General features: G+C 37.2%; 1 protein-coding gene across 2 annotated transcripts in view; it reads left to right on the forward strand.

The window, feature by feature from the left end:
* The window catches only part of PDGFC (platelet derived growth factor C), a 197,607-nt gene that overhangs the window by 109,051 nt on the left and 74,594 nt on the right, over nt 1–13,962 (forward strand). For both annotated transcript variants that reach the window (XM_080797080.1, XM_080797081.1), the window contains one exon: nt 737–932. In XM_080797080.1, coding sequence (XP_080653206.1) covers nt 737–932 — 196 coding nt within the window. The remainder of the gene's footprint in view (nt 1–736; nt 933–13,962) is intronic.

Here is a 13,962-nt window from a genome sequence, read left to right on the forward strand (position 1 = left end):
ATTCAGTCTTTTAAGTTCTAGAAGTTCCTTAGAGCAGCATTCTTTTTTTTAGATTTTATTTATTTGAGAGAAAAAGAGAGAGAGAGGTAGAGGAAGCACTATCAGGGAGAGGATCAGTCAGAGAGAGATGAACAGACCCCCACTGAGCATGGGGCCCCACAGGGGCTCGAGCTCATGCCAGAATCAAGAGTTGGAGGCTGGACCTAACTTAGCCACCCAGCGCCCCTGGAACAATATGCTTAAATTACATTGTATTAATGTGGAATAATGTGATGTGAGTAACAAACACTCAGTGAAAAGTTGCTGAGGTTGCTGCTAAAGAATGGGGGAAAATTCACTATTTGTATTTTTAAAAATAGAGTTATATGGGAGTTTCCTTTTATTTTAATATGACTTATCTTTTATTCATTCTTGGAGATTTGTATGTTAAGTCAGCTTTATTGTGATTTGGGGAATCCATGGGTGGTAGTTTGGCATTCCAGTAATTAAGAAGACTAATGGGTTATGCTCTTTTGAGTATAAATGCACAAAGGTTTTTATTCAATCATGTTAAAATAATCCTTTTTTTCTGCGTGAGTTCTGAAAAGAGTGGCACTTGGTTTATATCATATGAGGAATACCCAACACTTGTTTGAGTTAAAATATTGACGATTTAAAAAAAACATGTATTTTGAAGCCTGTCATTTTTTTAGATATCGGTGCTAAATGTATGTCTCTTGCTATATTTTTGCTTTAGGAGTACAAGATCCCCAGCATGAGAGAATCATTACTGTGTCTACTAATGGAAGTATTCACAGCCCAAGATTTCCTCATACTTACCCAAGAAATATGGTCTTGGTATGGAGACTGGTAGCAGCTGAGGAAAATGTATGGATACAACTTACATTTGATGAAAGATTTGGGCTTGAAGACCCAGAAGATGACATATGCAAGTAAGTTATCATACTTGAAATTCAAACAGAGTGTAACTGTTGTATAAAGTCTTTCGAGTTGCTTCATTTTAATGATGTGATTTTAAATGGCATCTTTTGTTCTGTTATGTTTTTCTGATGATCCAAGAAATTTGCAACCTTATTTAAGCTATGTTTCTTTTAAAATCAGAAGACACGTACTGTATGTATGCATTCATCAGTTTTATCTACTGATGAAAATAATTCAAGGTAATTTATGGCACAGAGTACATAGAGAATAAAATTATTTGAAATAAGGGATAGAGAAAGAAAAGCCAAATAAAGGAATGTAGTTGTGCCAGAAAACCTAAGTTATGATTAGCGCTAAAAATTTTACATTTAAGCTTCCTGATAGCCAAGTAAATAAAATAAACAATAAGTATTTAAAAGAAAAAGTAGTATTCATGGGTACATACTACCTAGACACACATATGGATGCGCGCACACACACACACACACACACACACACACATAGGATTAAAGGAATTTGGGTACTTCATCACAAAGAAGAAATGCAATTCTGAAAGCAGAATTAGTTTAGGCTAACATTATGGTGTGCCAGGTAGAAATCCATCATAATTCTTCCAGAAGCATTCATGAACCAAAGTCAGCTGGAGTATTTCACCCATGCAAAAGACCACCTACTGTATGTCATACAAATATTACTCTTTAAATCCTATGTGAATACACTTGTCAAGGTTGGGTGGTCTTATTGAAGACTTTTCACTTCAATGGCATTTGTATATCATGAAAATATTTTAGTTGAGCTTATTTGTGGGGTTGTTTTCTCTTTGATATACAAGTTAAAAGAGAATTTTCACTTTATGGTATATTACAGATAAATATTTCAATACAGATGAAATAAACTTTGTACTTGCTGTCATCACAGTTTGTATCTTTAACATTTGTATAATGACTTTTTTTCACATTTCTTCTTTCTGTGACTATGCATTTCATTTTTTTTCCCCTTACATTTGTGATCTTTGACTTTGAAAACTGGAAGCTATCCTAGCTGTCTTTAGAGACTCTGTTACTCAACCCTTCATTTTATAACACAGATGGACGCAACTGAACAAAAGAACAGAAGAGAGGCCATAGAACAGACCATATCATATGCAGAAGTCTGATTACAAATTAGCTGGCTTTGCACATCACTAGGGGAAAGTGTACATGATTCAGTACATGATGCTGGGAAAATCCTAATGAAAAACCTCACACCATAAACAAAAAATAATTACAGGTGAATCAAAGACTTAAATACGAAAAGCAAAATTTAATAGCCAAACAGTCTTAATAAAAACTGGGCAAAAGACATGAGGAGACATTTCACAGAAGAGGAAACATGAGAAGCCAGTGATAATATGAAAATTTCATTAGTAATCAGGATACGCAAATAAAAGTTAATATCAATGGGGTGCCTGGGTGGCTCAGTGGGTTAAAGTCTCTGCCTTTGGCTCAGGTCATGATCCGAGGGTCCTGGGATGGAGCCCCACATCAGACTCCCTGCTCAGCGGGGAGCCTGCTTCCTCCTCTCTCTCTTCTTTCCTCTCTGCCTACTTGTGATCTCTGTCTGTCAAATAAATAAATAAAATCTTTAAAAAAATTAATATCGAGGTACAATTTTACACTAACCATACCACCAGAAATTAAAAGAATGACAACCAAAAGGTTGCTAGCAATGTGGTACAACAGAAATTTTTGCATATTGTTGATAGAAGTGTAAATTGGTCACCTTTAAAATCAATTTAACTCTACCTAATAAAGTTGAAAAGAAAAATGTGTTAAGATAGCAATATGATTCTTAGATATAGACTCAAAAATTTTTTTTCTTGTACCTTTGGACAAGGAGAATAAGCCAAACATTGATCGAGTAGAACATACCAAAAAAAAGTTGACTCTTTATTCAATGGAATACTATGCATCATGGAAAACAAATGATCTAAGCTATCTGCACTGACATGAACTGACTTTAAAACATTATATTGTTCAGTTCACATACAGTATTATCCCACTGATCTAGATTTCAAAACAGGCAAAAAAAACCCCAAAACACAACAATTTACTGTTTATAGGGAAATGTGCATGTGGTGAAACAGGAGATGAGACTAAGAAAACTCAGGACAACAATTTGCAAAGGCAAGAAGAAGATGTAGTCAGGGAGGAACAAAGGGGAGGGAGTTCAGAAATATCGCAAGTGTCACCTTTCTTAGGTCGAGTCTAATGCTGAGTGAAGCTCAGTCACAAGTTAGGTGAGGCATGCTGGATGATCTTTTAATTTTTCTTATTTAACTACTAATACACATTACACACATACACACATAACTGCATATGCATACACACATACATATAATGCCTCTGTGTAACACAACCCACTAGATGGGCGGGTGTTCAGTGGCCCTCTTGGAATTGACCTGCAGAAGCAGGAACTAGGGCAAGAGGCACAAGGGCTGATGTCTCTAACCCAGGAGACTCCTGTCTCTGATCAACACGCACGAAACTGTGGTAGCTAATATGCTCATTTGAAAGGAGGGCAAAATCTTAAAGCCTTCATAAGTTTTAACAAGACAATGGAATATTGCTTATGAAAATGATACAGGAGGTGCAGAATAGTCTGGTGAAAAACTGTCTACATGCGTGTTAGGAAAAATGGGCTGTAGCCTTTGTTTAGGTATAAAATATGAATGAGATCTAGGGCCACTACTCCACTTCTCTGATTGTGTCCTTACCTATAAAACCAAAATAACACTGTCTTAATTACATAGCATCTACATAGAAGCTGTGGGATAGGGCGGTCTCACCTCATTTTCTTCTCCTTTTGGAGCATCCTTGCTATTTTTATTTTTTAGAAATAGGTTGTCAGATTCCTTGAAAACTCCTGTTGTGGTTTTTATTGTGATAGCACTGGAGATATATATATATATATATATATATATATATATATATATATATATATATATATATATTATTTTGAAGAGAACTGATATCTTAATAGAAATAAGTTTCATCTTGGAGAATTTTATGTTTCTCCATTTACTGGGGTCCTCTTTATTGACTATACATTTTTCAAATGTCCTTTTCAGAGATGTTATGCATAATTATTTAGATTTATTTCTACATGTTTATAGATTTGCTAAAATTCTTTCTTGAAAAGTACATTTCTAATTGTATATTGCTGGCATATAGAAATGTAATCAATTTTTAGTATTGATCTCCTATCTGGCAAACTTGCTATCAGCTCTTTTATTTATTTTCATAATTGTTCTGGGAATTATTTTGGATTTATGCAAAAAATCATATGATTTGGGAAAAGATTTCTTTCTTCTTTTCAGTTCCTTTACTCTTTCTTTTCCATCTCTTTTTAAGCAGTTGATTGTATTTGTAGGTATCCCTGTCTTCTTTCTGATTTTAGAGTTTGCTTTTCAAAAAAAATAAACTTTGAAATTTGGAATAACTTTAGATTTGCAGAATGTTGGAAAGATAGTACAGAGAGTTTCCATCTACTCTTAACCAAGTTTCCTCCAGTGTTAAGGTCTTACATAACTGTGTTACATTTGTGTAACTAAACATTACTTGACCTGCATGCAAGACTATTAACCAAACTACAGACTTGATTCAGATGTCCGGAGTTTTCCCACTTTATGTCCTTTATTTGTTTTAGGATTCTTTCCAGGATAAGCGTATTGCAGTTAGGGCTCAGGCTCCTCCAATCTGTGACAGGCTCTCTCTTTCCTTGTGTTTCATGACCTTGACAGTGTTGAAGAGTATTTGTCAAGTAGTTTGTAGAATGGCTCTTAATTTAGGTTTTTCGGATCTTTTCTCTTGATTACACTGAGGTTACAAATTTTAGGGAAGGATTCCAAATCGATGATAGGCCCTTCTCCTCAGATTATATTGGAGGGTACATCCTAGCCACCTCTCCGATCACTGGTGGTGTTAACCTTGATCACGGAGGGTGAGCTGCTCCTCTGGTGAGAAAATACCCTTTCACTAGCTACTAACTGGAGGCCTGTAACTAAGTCCAGCCCACACTGAAGGGGGCAGTGATTCAGTTCCACCCGTCTGGGACACCTGGGTGGCTCAGTTGGTTAAAGTGTTTGCCTTCCACTTGGGTCACGGTCTCTGGGTGCTTGGATCAAGACTTGTGTCAGGCTCCCGGCTCACTGGGGAGCCTTCTTCTCCCTCTCCTTCTGCCCCTCTCCCTGCTCATGCACTGGCTTGCTCTCTTTATCTCCCTCTCTCTCTTTCCCTCAAATAAATAAGTAAAAATTTTTTTTAAAAGTTTCACCTTCTGGATGGGGGAGATATATATCTATATATCTATATATATATATCTCCATATATCTATCTATATATATATCTGTATATCTAGATATATATATAGATAGATATATCTAGATATATAGATATATCTATATATATATCAATCTATCTATATATTATATATATATAAAATTTGGAATTTTTTAGTAAAGAAAATTTGTGCCTTCACTTTCCTTCCTTCCTTCCTTCCTTCCTCCTTGCTTCCATCATTATATCAGTATAGACTCATGGATATTTATTTTATTCTTTGTGTTGTAATCTAGTGCTAATCATTATTTACTTGGTAGTTGGAACTGTTCCATATTTGGCCTGTGAGAATAAAGGGTTTGCTCTTAATATACCAGTATTGAGTATGATGATTAATGGAGTTTTTTTTTTTTCTTTATTATTTCAAGTACTTCCTTTTTTACTTTGCTAAGAGGCATTTTTCCCCTTTGGGAAAAATTTTTTATTCCTTTAATTTCTGCATTTAAAAAGAAGTTACAGATACAATGACAGTTTATACTTCACAATAAATGACCTAAGAACAAGGCTATTCCCTATGTAATTTCAATACCTCTTTCACATGCAAGAAATTTAGTATTAATATGTATAGTTGACTTTTCATTGTTTCCCCCATACCGAAATGTTACCACTTCCTTATTTTCTTTCTACTTTCTATGTTTTATTCAGTGACAAATCATTGATTATATATTGCATTTGGTTATTATAACGCTTGCCTTGCCCTTTCCTGGCTTTTATGGTATTGTTATTTTTGAACAGTCCAGGCTATTTGCTCTGTAGAACCTCCCAGTGTCAATGTATCTGAATATGTCTTCATAATTAGGTCCTGCTTAAATATTTTGGCCAGAATGTTCTCTAGGTGATGGACACTTCTGATTGCTGGTAATAACAGGTTATTGTGTCATCAGTGCTGTGCATTTGATTTCTCAATCCTGTTTCACATTCCTCCTACGAGTTTTGATAATGTGGTATTTTTATTTTTGTCCATTTGAAGATGTTTATAATATTCATTGTTTGCTTCTTTTAAACCATAGTTATACAGAAGAAGAAGAGTATTGTCCATTTCCATATAAATGTATAAGGTTTTTAAATGCATTTTTTATTGTAGATTTCTGAATTCACTATATTCTAGGTAAAAAAAAATATATATATGGCCTGTTTGTGATTGTTTAAAATTAAAGTCTTCACTTTATTTGCTTCATATTTTTATGTTTTTCAAGTGTACTTGAAAAGAGATTATATTTTTCAATTGCTGGGTGCAAGTCTATATATGTCCATTATATCAATTTGTATGGTTGTGCTGATCACAACATCAGGATCTTTCCTGATTTTTTTTCCTGATATTTTTTTTTGATGTATCAATTACGTAAAGGTATTAAATTCTTCGGATAGAAAATAAATACACTTGTCAGTTTCACCTTGTAGGCCCTATCATTTTTTGCTTTCTTTTCAAGATTTTATTTGAGAGAGAGAGAGAGAGAGTGAGTGAGCACGAGCACACGCGTGCATGCGCCCTAGCAGGGGCAGGGTGGAGGGAGAGGGAGAAACAGACTCTGCTGAGCAGGGAGCCCAATGAGAGGCTCAATCCCAGGACCCTGAGACCTTGACCTCAGCCAAAGTCAGATACTTAAGCCACTGAGCCACCCAGGCGCCCTTCTTTATATGTTTTTAAATTGTTAATTGGTGCACAAAAGTTCAGAGATCTGACCTCATTTAATCTTTAGTAATGTTTTGTTTTTGCTTGAAGGTATGTTATGCCTTGGGGCACCTAGGTGGTGCAGTTGGTTAAGTGAAGGACTCTTGGTTTCAGCTCAGGTCCTGACCTCAGTGTCATGAGATCCAGCCCTGCGTTGGGCTCCATGTTCAGTGGGGAGTCCACTTGGGATTCTCTTTTCCTCTGCCCTTCCTCCCACTAAAATAAATACATAAATCTTCTTTAAAAAGTATGTCATGCCTCATATTATTAAAGCTGCATCGGGTAATTGTGATTACTGTTGGCCCCGCATTCTTTCCATTCTTTTACTTTCAACTTTCCTATGCCCTTCTTTGTGCATGTGTGTCTGTGTGTGTTTTGGTTTTCTTTTATGAAGGGAACATGAGTAGCATTAAAAAATTCAGTAAAAAAACTTAATATTTTACTTGGGAATTTAATCTAGTATATTGAATCTTATTATGTATATAATTTTGGATTCAGTGTTACCATTTATTTTGTACCTGTCATCTGTCCTCATTTTTCTCTGTCTTCAGTTTCCTTTCTTGCATTCATTTAGTTTGTCTTCTCCTTCCATTTTTCTTTTCTATGATTTTAGAAAGTATACATCAATTGTCCTTTTAGAAATGGCTACCTTTGAAATGCCTACTTAACTTAATATCTAAAGCTAGTCAGTGTTTACCTCCATCCCCCAAATATAAAATTCCCCGAGAACATGTTAACTGCTGTGGAATGCTCACTCCCCAGATATCACCGCACTTGGTTGATAAGGCAGAGCTGTTTATTGCTTACCATAATGACAGAGAAGGCCACCTCCACAGATGTAATAGTGTCTGGGGAGGAAAAGCAAAACCAGATTTTGTTGAGAATTTGAACTTGGTTTCAAATGGATCTTTGAGTGTGGTGATCTGATTAGGTTTGGGAAAGGCTTACGATATAATAGTTCAGAATCTGTTGAAATAAGGCAAGGATTTGCAGGTGGTGAGTTCAGTGGTTCTGGGTAGTGAACTCTTGCTGTTTTTAGGTGAAGGACTTAATGGCTCTTTAGGGCAGTTCCTGTAATGAACAGTAAACCATATTGCCCAGGCAATAATGAAGACAATAAAATAGTAATAATCATGTTACTGTAAATAGTTAACTGGGTGGGGTAGATGATTTCATTCTTACCGTCCAAGCTGGTTTGGTTCTTTCTATAGCTGCCTCCCACTCTTGATTGCTATGTGGCGTAGTTACTGAGGATTGTAGTTTTGTATTTTATAACTTCCCAAGTAAGACATTGTTTTGTTATTTTGTATAAGCACTGTTGCTTTGGCTATACCCGTGTGTCTACTTTTGGTGCTAGCCATTTCTTCTTGCATTTTCAGAACTTTTTTTGTAGAATTATTTTACTTCTTCCTTAAGTACAGTCTTTAAAAGTCTCTTAAGTGAAAGCCTGTTGACAGTAAGTACTCAGTTCTTCTGTACTTGAAAATCTCTTTATTTCACTTTCATTCTTAGAAGTTAGTCAGACTGGGTATAGGATTTGAAGTTGTATGTTTATTTTTTTCTCAATAGCTTGGAGATACCATTCCACCATCTTGTGGCTCTTGAGAAGTCAGTCATCAGATTGTGGACATAGCCTTATGGTCTTCCCTCGAGTGGTACATTTTACAGAGGGAGACACATGCATAGCAGGGATGAGAGGGAAGGGATGGGGTTAGGATCCAGCCCCAGGCTTCTTCTCCTTTACCACCTGTGGCTTACTAAGCCCTAAACCCCTGCTCTTACACACCAGCCCCCAGCCGATCCTCCCAGGATTCCAGAGCATATTTACCTCACCAAAATCTTGGTTTCTTCTATTTATTTGTCTTCCAAAGAATTCTCTTATTTTCTTGACAGCTCAAAATGACATTAAAAACAGTTGTCTTTTTTTTTTCAGTCATTTGTTCAGCAATTTTAGTTTAAATGTACCAAGAGGAGTTTCTCTGCTTAATTTTATCCACCATATTACTGAAATGTAGACTATTGCAAGCAGAATAAGGTTTTTCCTTAATAAGGCTTAGTACTCTCAAGTTCAAGTTTCTTTTTTTCTTTTTTTTTTTTTTTAATGGCAGCATTGGCTTTTCTCCATTACAGTATGGTAGAATTAATACAAATTGTGTCCCCATCCAAGGACATTTTAAGAATTTAAAATACCCCATTTTAAATTTTCTCAAGTGTGAAACACAGAAGAGTCAGAAAATCTGAATCACTCTTTTAAGTGTATCTTTAGAAGGGACAGACTCAGGTAAGATGGTTGACTTGTTCCCCATAGCACTATGGGCTTTGCAGATTTTCTTTTATAAAGAAAGTGGTAAGAGTGAGCTGTGTTTTTATGCTATTTAAGGTTGATATTATTACAAGGAGCAAAGCAACTCAGGTGCAAATTAGATTTTACTGCTTTAACAAACTGACAGGATATGCAGACAGTATGGTGGAGAGTATCAGGTAGAATAAGGAAGGGGAAGATGAGAGTGTGTGTGTGTGTGCTTGTGTGTGTGTCTGTGTCTGTGACAGAGAGAGAGACAGAGATTTGTTGTAAAGGATGCCTAAATATGTCTTGTCTTTCAGTGCTATCTGTGTGTGTGGCTCTTATGTTAATGACGAATGGTGTCATTTCTAATGGAGGACTCATTTCTAATGGAAAACTTCTTTCTTTTAGTTCTTTTTGTTTATTCTTCTAAAGCAAACAACCTACTCATTACATAAAATTTTACAAAGAGATGGACCATGACAGACAACATTTAAAAAAAACTGGTTAATCAGTCTGCCCAATTTAAAATAGTGCCTCTTCTTCACCAAAACGACTGGGTTTCTTCTGGAGAAAATGTCATAACCCATCCAATTTGGAAAAATTTTAATATCAGAAATGCTAAATATGCTAAATGAAATAAACCAGTTATTTTTTTTAATTATTTAGAATTTAAGATGATCAAAATTGTTAGCTTTTTTAAAAAGATGTATTTATTTGAGAGAGAGAGAGAGCACGCGTGCACGTGCAGGGGGAAGGGGGAGGGGAAGAGGAAGAGGGAGAGACAAAATCTCTAGCAGATTCCCGGCTGAGTACAGAGCCAGAAGCTTGGCTCCATTCCAGGACCCTGACATTGTGATCTGAGCCGAAATCAAGAGTCAGACGCCACCCAGGCACCCCCAAATTGTTAGTTTTTTTAAATTAAAAAAAAAATCTTTTTGGCATTTTCCTCCCTTCCTGCTATTTATGATAGAATTAATGTGACATTATTCGCTCATTTATGTACTCTTCCATTGAAGGAGCACTTCTTGAACGCTGTGGGAGGTAATAGGGGACTCGGTGATTAGGAGATGGCTCATGCCCCCAAGGAGCTCCCAGTCTGGGTAAAGAGACAGACAAGTAAATAGGCAATTAAAATAAAATGCCACCGACTCCAGAATGATAAACACAGAGTATAGTCATTACTGTAACTGGTTATGTTTGGATTGCTGTGTTGACCATGTTCTAGTTCATACCCTAACTGTGTATCTTACCAGCAACAGTCTATAAATAAATGTTATTAATTTTATTGTGGAGAAATTGGGATGCAGGAGTTACCCTGCCCTACAGACTCCAAAAACTCAAATACTCATTTTTTGTGTGTTTCACTCTAGTAGATCTAACTTTCCAGGATGGTGTAGATTCTTTATGTCAATTTCACAATGCCAGCATGAGCTATGAATGATAACATTTTAAGGCACCAATCGTTCTATGAAAACTGTGTAAAAATATTTGTTAGTTCCATCTCCATACAGCTGAAGTTAAAGGAAGGCAATATGATTGATTCAGCTGATGATGACTTTAGAGACCCATAAGTGTATCATAAGAATTTTATTTTCCAAGCAAAATGTTTTCGTGAAGACCTTAAGATGACTGAGAAAGCAGAAAGGCACCAGTAGTTACTAGTGCCATAAGCAATCTTAAGTTTTAGTGCTTAGAGTCACATGAAGCTCCTTACCTCCATAATTCCCAGCCTGAGTGTGCAGAACTGGGCGCTAAAACAAGTAACTGGGTATTGAACTGTAACGTAGAACTTCAGTCCTATTCATGATGGCAAGAAAAAGAGAGGTTCAACCAAAAAGTCAGGTACACTGTGGGAATCTTACTACAAGAGTTGATAAGATTTGCCTGGTGATACAGATGTTTTTTGGCCACTTTGTGGGATGCCTACCACAACTACTGCCAAGAGGAAGGGGGGTCAGTTGACTTAGAGCATTTGTTATTCATCCCCAGGACCTACGCTAGGGGCCCATCTATGCCAAAGCACATGCAGGTTGGTTACCTCAGTAAATCACTTCTTTTCAAGGAGTAAGGGCAGAGAGCGTTGGGGGGAGCTGTGGAGGTGAACACTCAAGCATACAAAGACTAGTTATAATCCAGAAAGTGTGGAAATACAGTGTGTATGTGGCCTTGAAGCATGGGTAAGGTTTCAGTGGCTGGAAAACCCCTAAAAGTACTCAGTAAAAGCCAGTTAGAATAAAATAATCAGTGTGGTAATGAGGGATGAGCACTCCACATAGAGTCAGAGTTGAGACGCCTGGAATCATTTGTAAGCCATGAGTTTCTCTGGAGCTTGAGAGGAGGTGGAGGTGTGGTCAGGAGAGGCTGTATGGTGGGTAGGCTCAGACTCGGGGAATTTTGAATACAAAGCTGATGAATTTGCACTTCTGTTCTTCTTTATGGTATCAGAAGCTAAGGGGTACTTTGCAGATCTAGGTCATATACTGGTCTATGTTTTAGGACGAGAATACTGATGGGAGGAGAATCTGAGGGCAACTAGAATCATTAGGAGGAATTTTGTTATTTCTCATACACAAAAATTTACAGTTTACATGTTCTCTCAGACCTACATTTTGCCTAATTATTTTCTCATTGGCCCAATGACAGAAAACGTATGTTCCTCTCTTAACATTCCTCTAACCGCCTTCACTGCTGGAGCTCTGTGTGGTTGAGGAGGGTGGGAGGGTGCCTGCCCAGGCACACATGGGCAAAGAAAATCTATAGCTACCCCAGTGCTTCTTAGTTCGAAGATACCTTCTTATTTGCTGTAGGGCACAAGTTTTGGGAGAAACAAAATGACCAATTTCAACACTGCTGACATTGGAAATTTTCATATTAAATGCAACCAAGGAAAAACTTAAAATGTTAAATGGTCGTTTTATTATAGAGAAGAAACAGGTGGCTTTCCTCTTTTCTCCAAGGATTAGGCCAAGTTTACATGGCCTCTGAGAAGAACAGATGATACAGAATATTGCACCATGTCCAGGAACATTACTAACAGTTCTGTGACAGGTGTGTCATAATAAAACTTAAGTTTCCCTAATAGGTAGTGGTGTAAGGCAAAAGAGGGTAGGGTTCATACATGGAAGTGTAAGTTTAAGACTCTTAATTTCAAGTAACCACAAACAAGTAACCAACTTAAAAAGGAAATATTTGGATTATGTTACCGAACATTTCAGGGATAGGCTTTATCCAGGTTCTGAATGATGCCATCAACTCTGCCTCTTTTTCTCTGCCTCTAAAGGCTTGCTCCCTGTGACTGACTCCATTTTCAATCAGTCTGTCTTCATAAAATGGAGAGAAAGCCACAGAAGTGCCACAATTTTAGCACTGGCCATCTTTGAAGGATACAAGAACTTTTCTTATAAAAGCTCTCAGTGGAGTTCTGATTGGCCTGGTTTAAACCAAGTATCTATCCCTGGGCCAATTAATATAGAGAGCATGCATTAGCAAGCACGTATGACTGTGCTTGGCAAGATTTGGGTCATGTGCCCATCCCAAAGCCAAGTGATGGTCCGGGATTGGTGGAGAAATGGTCCCTGAAAGCAAAACTGTTTAATTTTTTTCTACCAGAAAGAGGAAGAGGTACTGGTGGTAGAAAAATCACCATCTCCACTCTCCGGGTGAAGAACCACTAGGAGTTGAAGTGCAGTTTTCAGATTTACACTTACTGGTTTTCCTACCTGCATTTCTGGCCACAGAGTCAAATTCTCTTCAGAGTGAACATTTTGCCACTGCCCTTTCCAGCAACTCCTTTGAGTACAGTTAGCTCAATGCCATAATTTATAGTTTTGTTATCCTTTGACCTCTGTAGCAATTACTTTTGTAACTTTAAAAAAAAAAAAAAGCCATTCCCAAGAGGGCTTAAAATGAAGGGTGGGGACATGACCAAGTCTGAGATCAAGGGACTCTGCCCTTGGCTAATGAGATGTTTTGGTTTTATGTTTTGAAATGTTCAAAATCAACATTTCAAGTAGAGAAAGAATGTATCCTGTAACTCCCAAACTCATGTCTGGCTCACCCAGTGTCTTCTCTCTCACTAGCCCTTTACCTTTTCCCCCTGCATCTTATCCTCTCCTCTCCTGCTCCCCAAACCTCCCTCTCTTTCTCGTCTTCCTTTTCCACCTTCTCTGCTTGATCGTTGCCCAGATACCCGTTTCTTGCATTGATTTAGAAAGAGTTTTACAGTATACACTCTGGAGATCTGGGAATATTGGAATGCCATTCTTTGTGCCAGCTTTACTTTCCATTGCAATGTTGCTGCCGTTGGGGTGATGGTGAGAGCTCTCGTTTGAGTCGTCCGTCTGGCACAGTGCCTTAAACAAGGACAACTTCTAGGACCAATGGAATACCCATATCACTAGCCAACTAACTAGTTACCTATCTATATAGTGTTACCCAAGAGATAAACTAAGCAAGAACAACAGAGCACCAGTCATCAATAAAGGATTTCTACATGTGCAAATCTTAAATATACTGTATAATTCTGCACTTGCCTTTCTTTGCTCAGCTATTCCATGTTTTGTGCAGATGTATCTCCAATATTAAGTTATTAACATTATCTTTCTGTGTGAACTTTCAAATAACACATGTCCTTCAATTCATCTGACCCTCTCTCTTGGAGACCTAAAATGTGCTCACATCCCAGCTCTCTTTGTGAAACAGCCTAC

Source organism: Martes martes (assembly GCF_963455335.1).
Source record: "Martes martes genome assembly, chromosome: 2".
In the NCBI taxonomy this organism is placed as follows: domain Eukaryota; kingdom Metazoa; phylum Chordata; class Mammalia; order Carnivora; family Mustelidae; genus Martes; species Martes martes.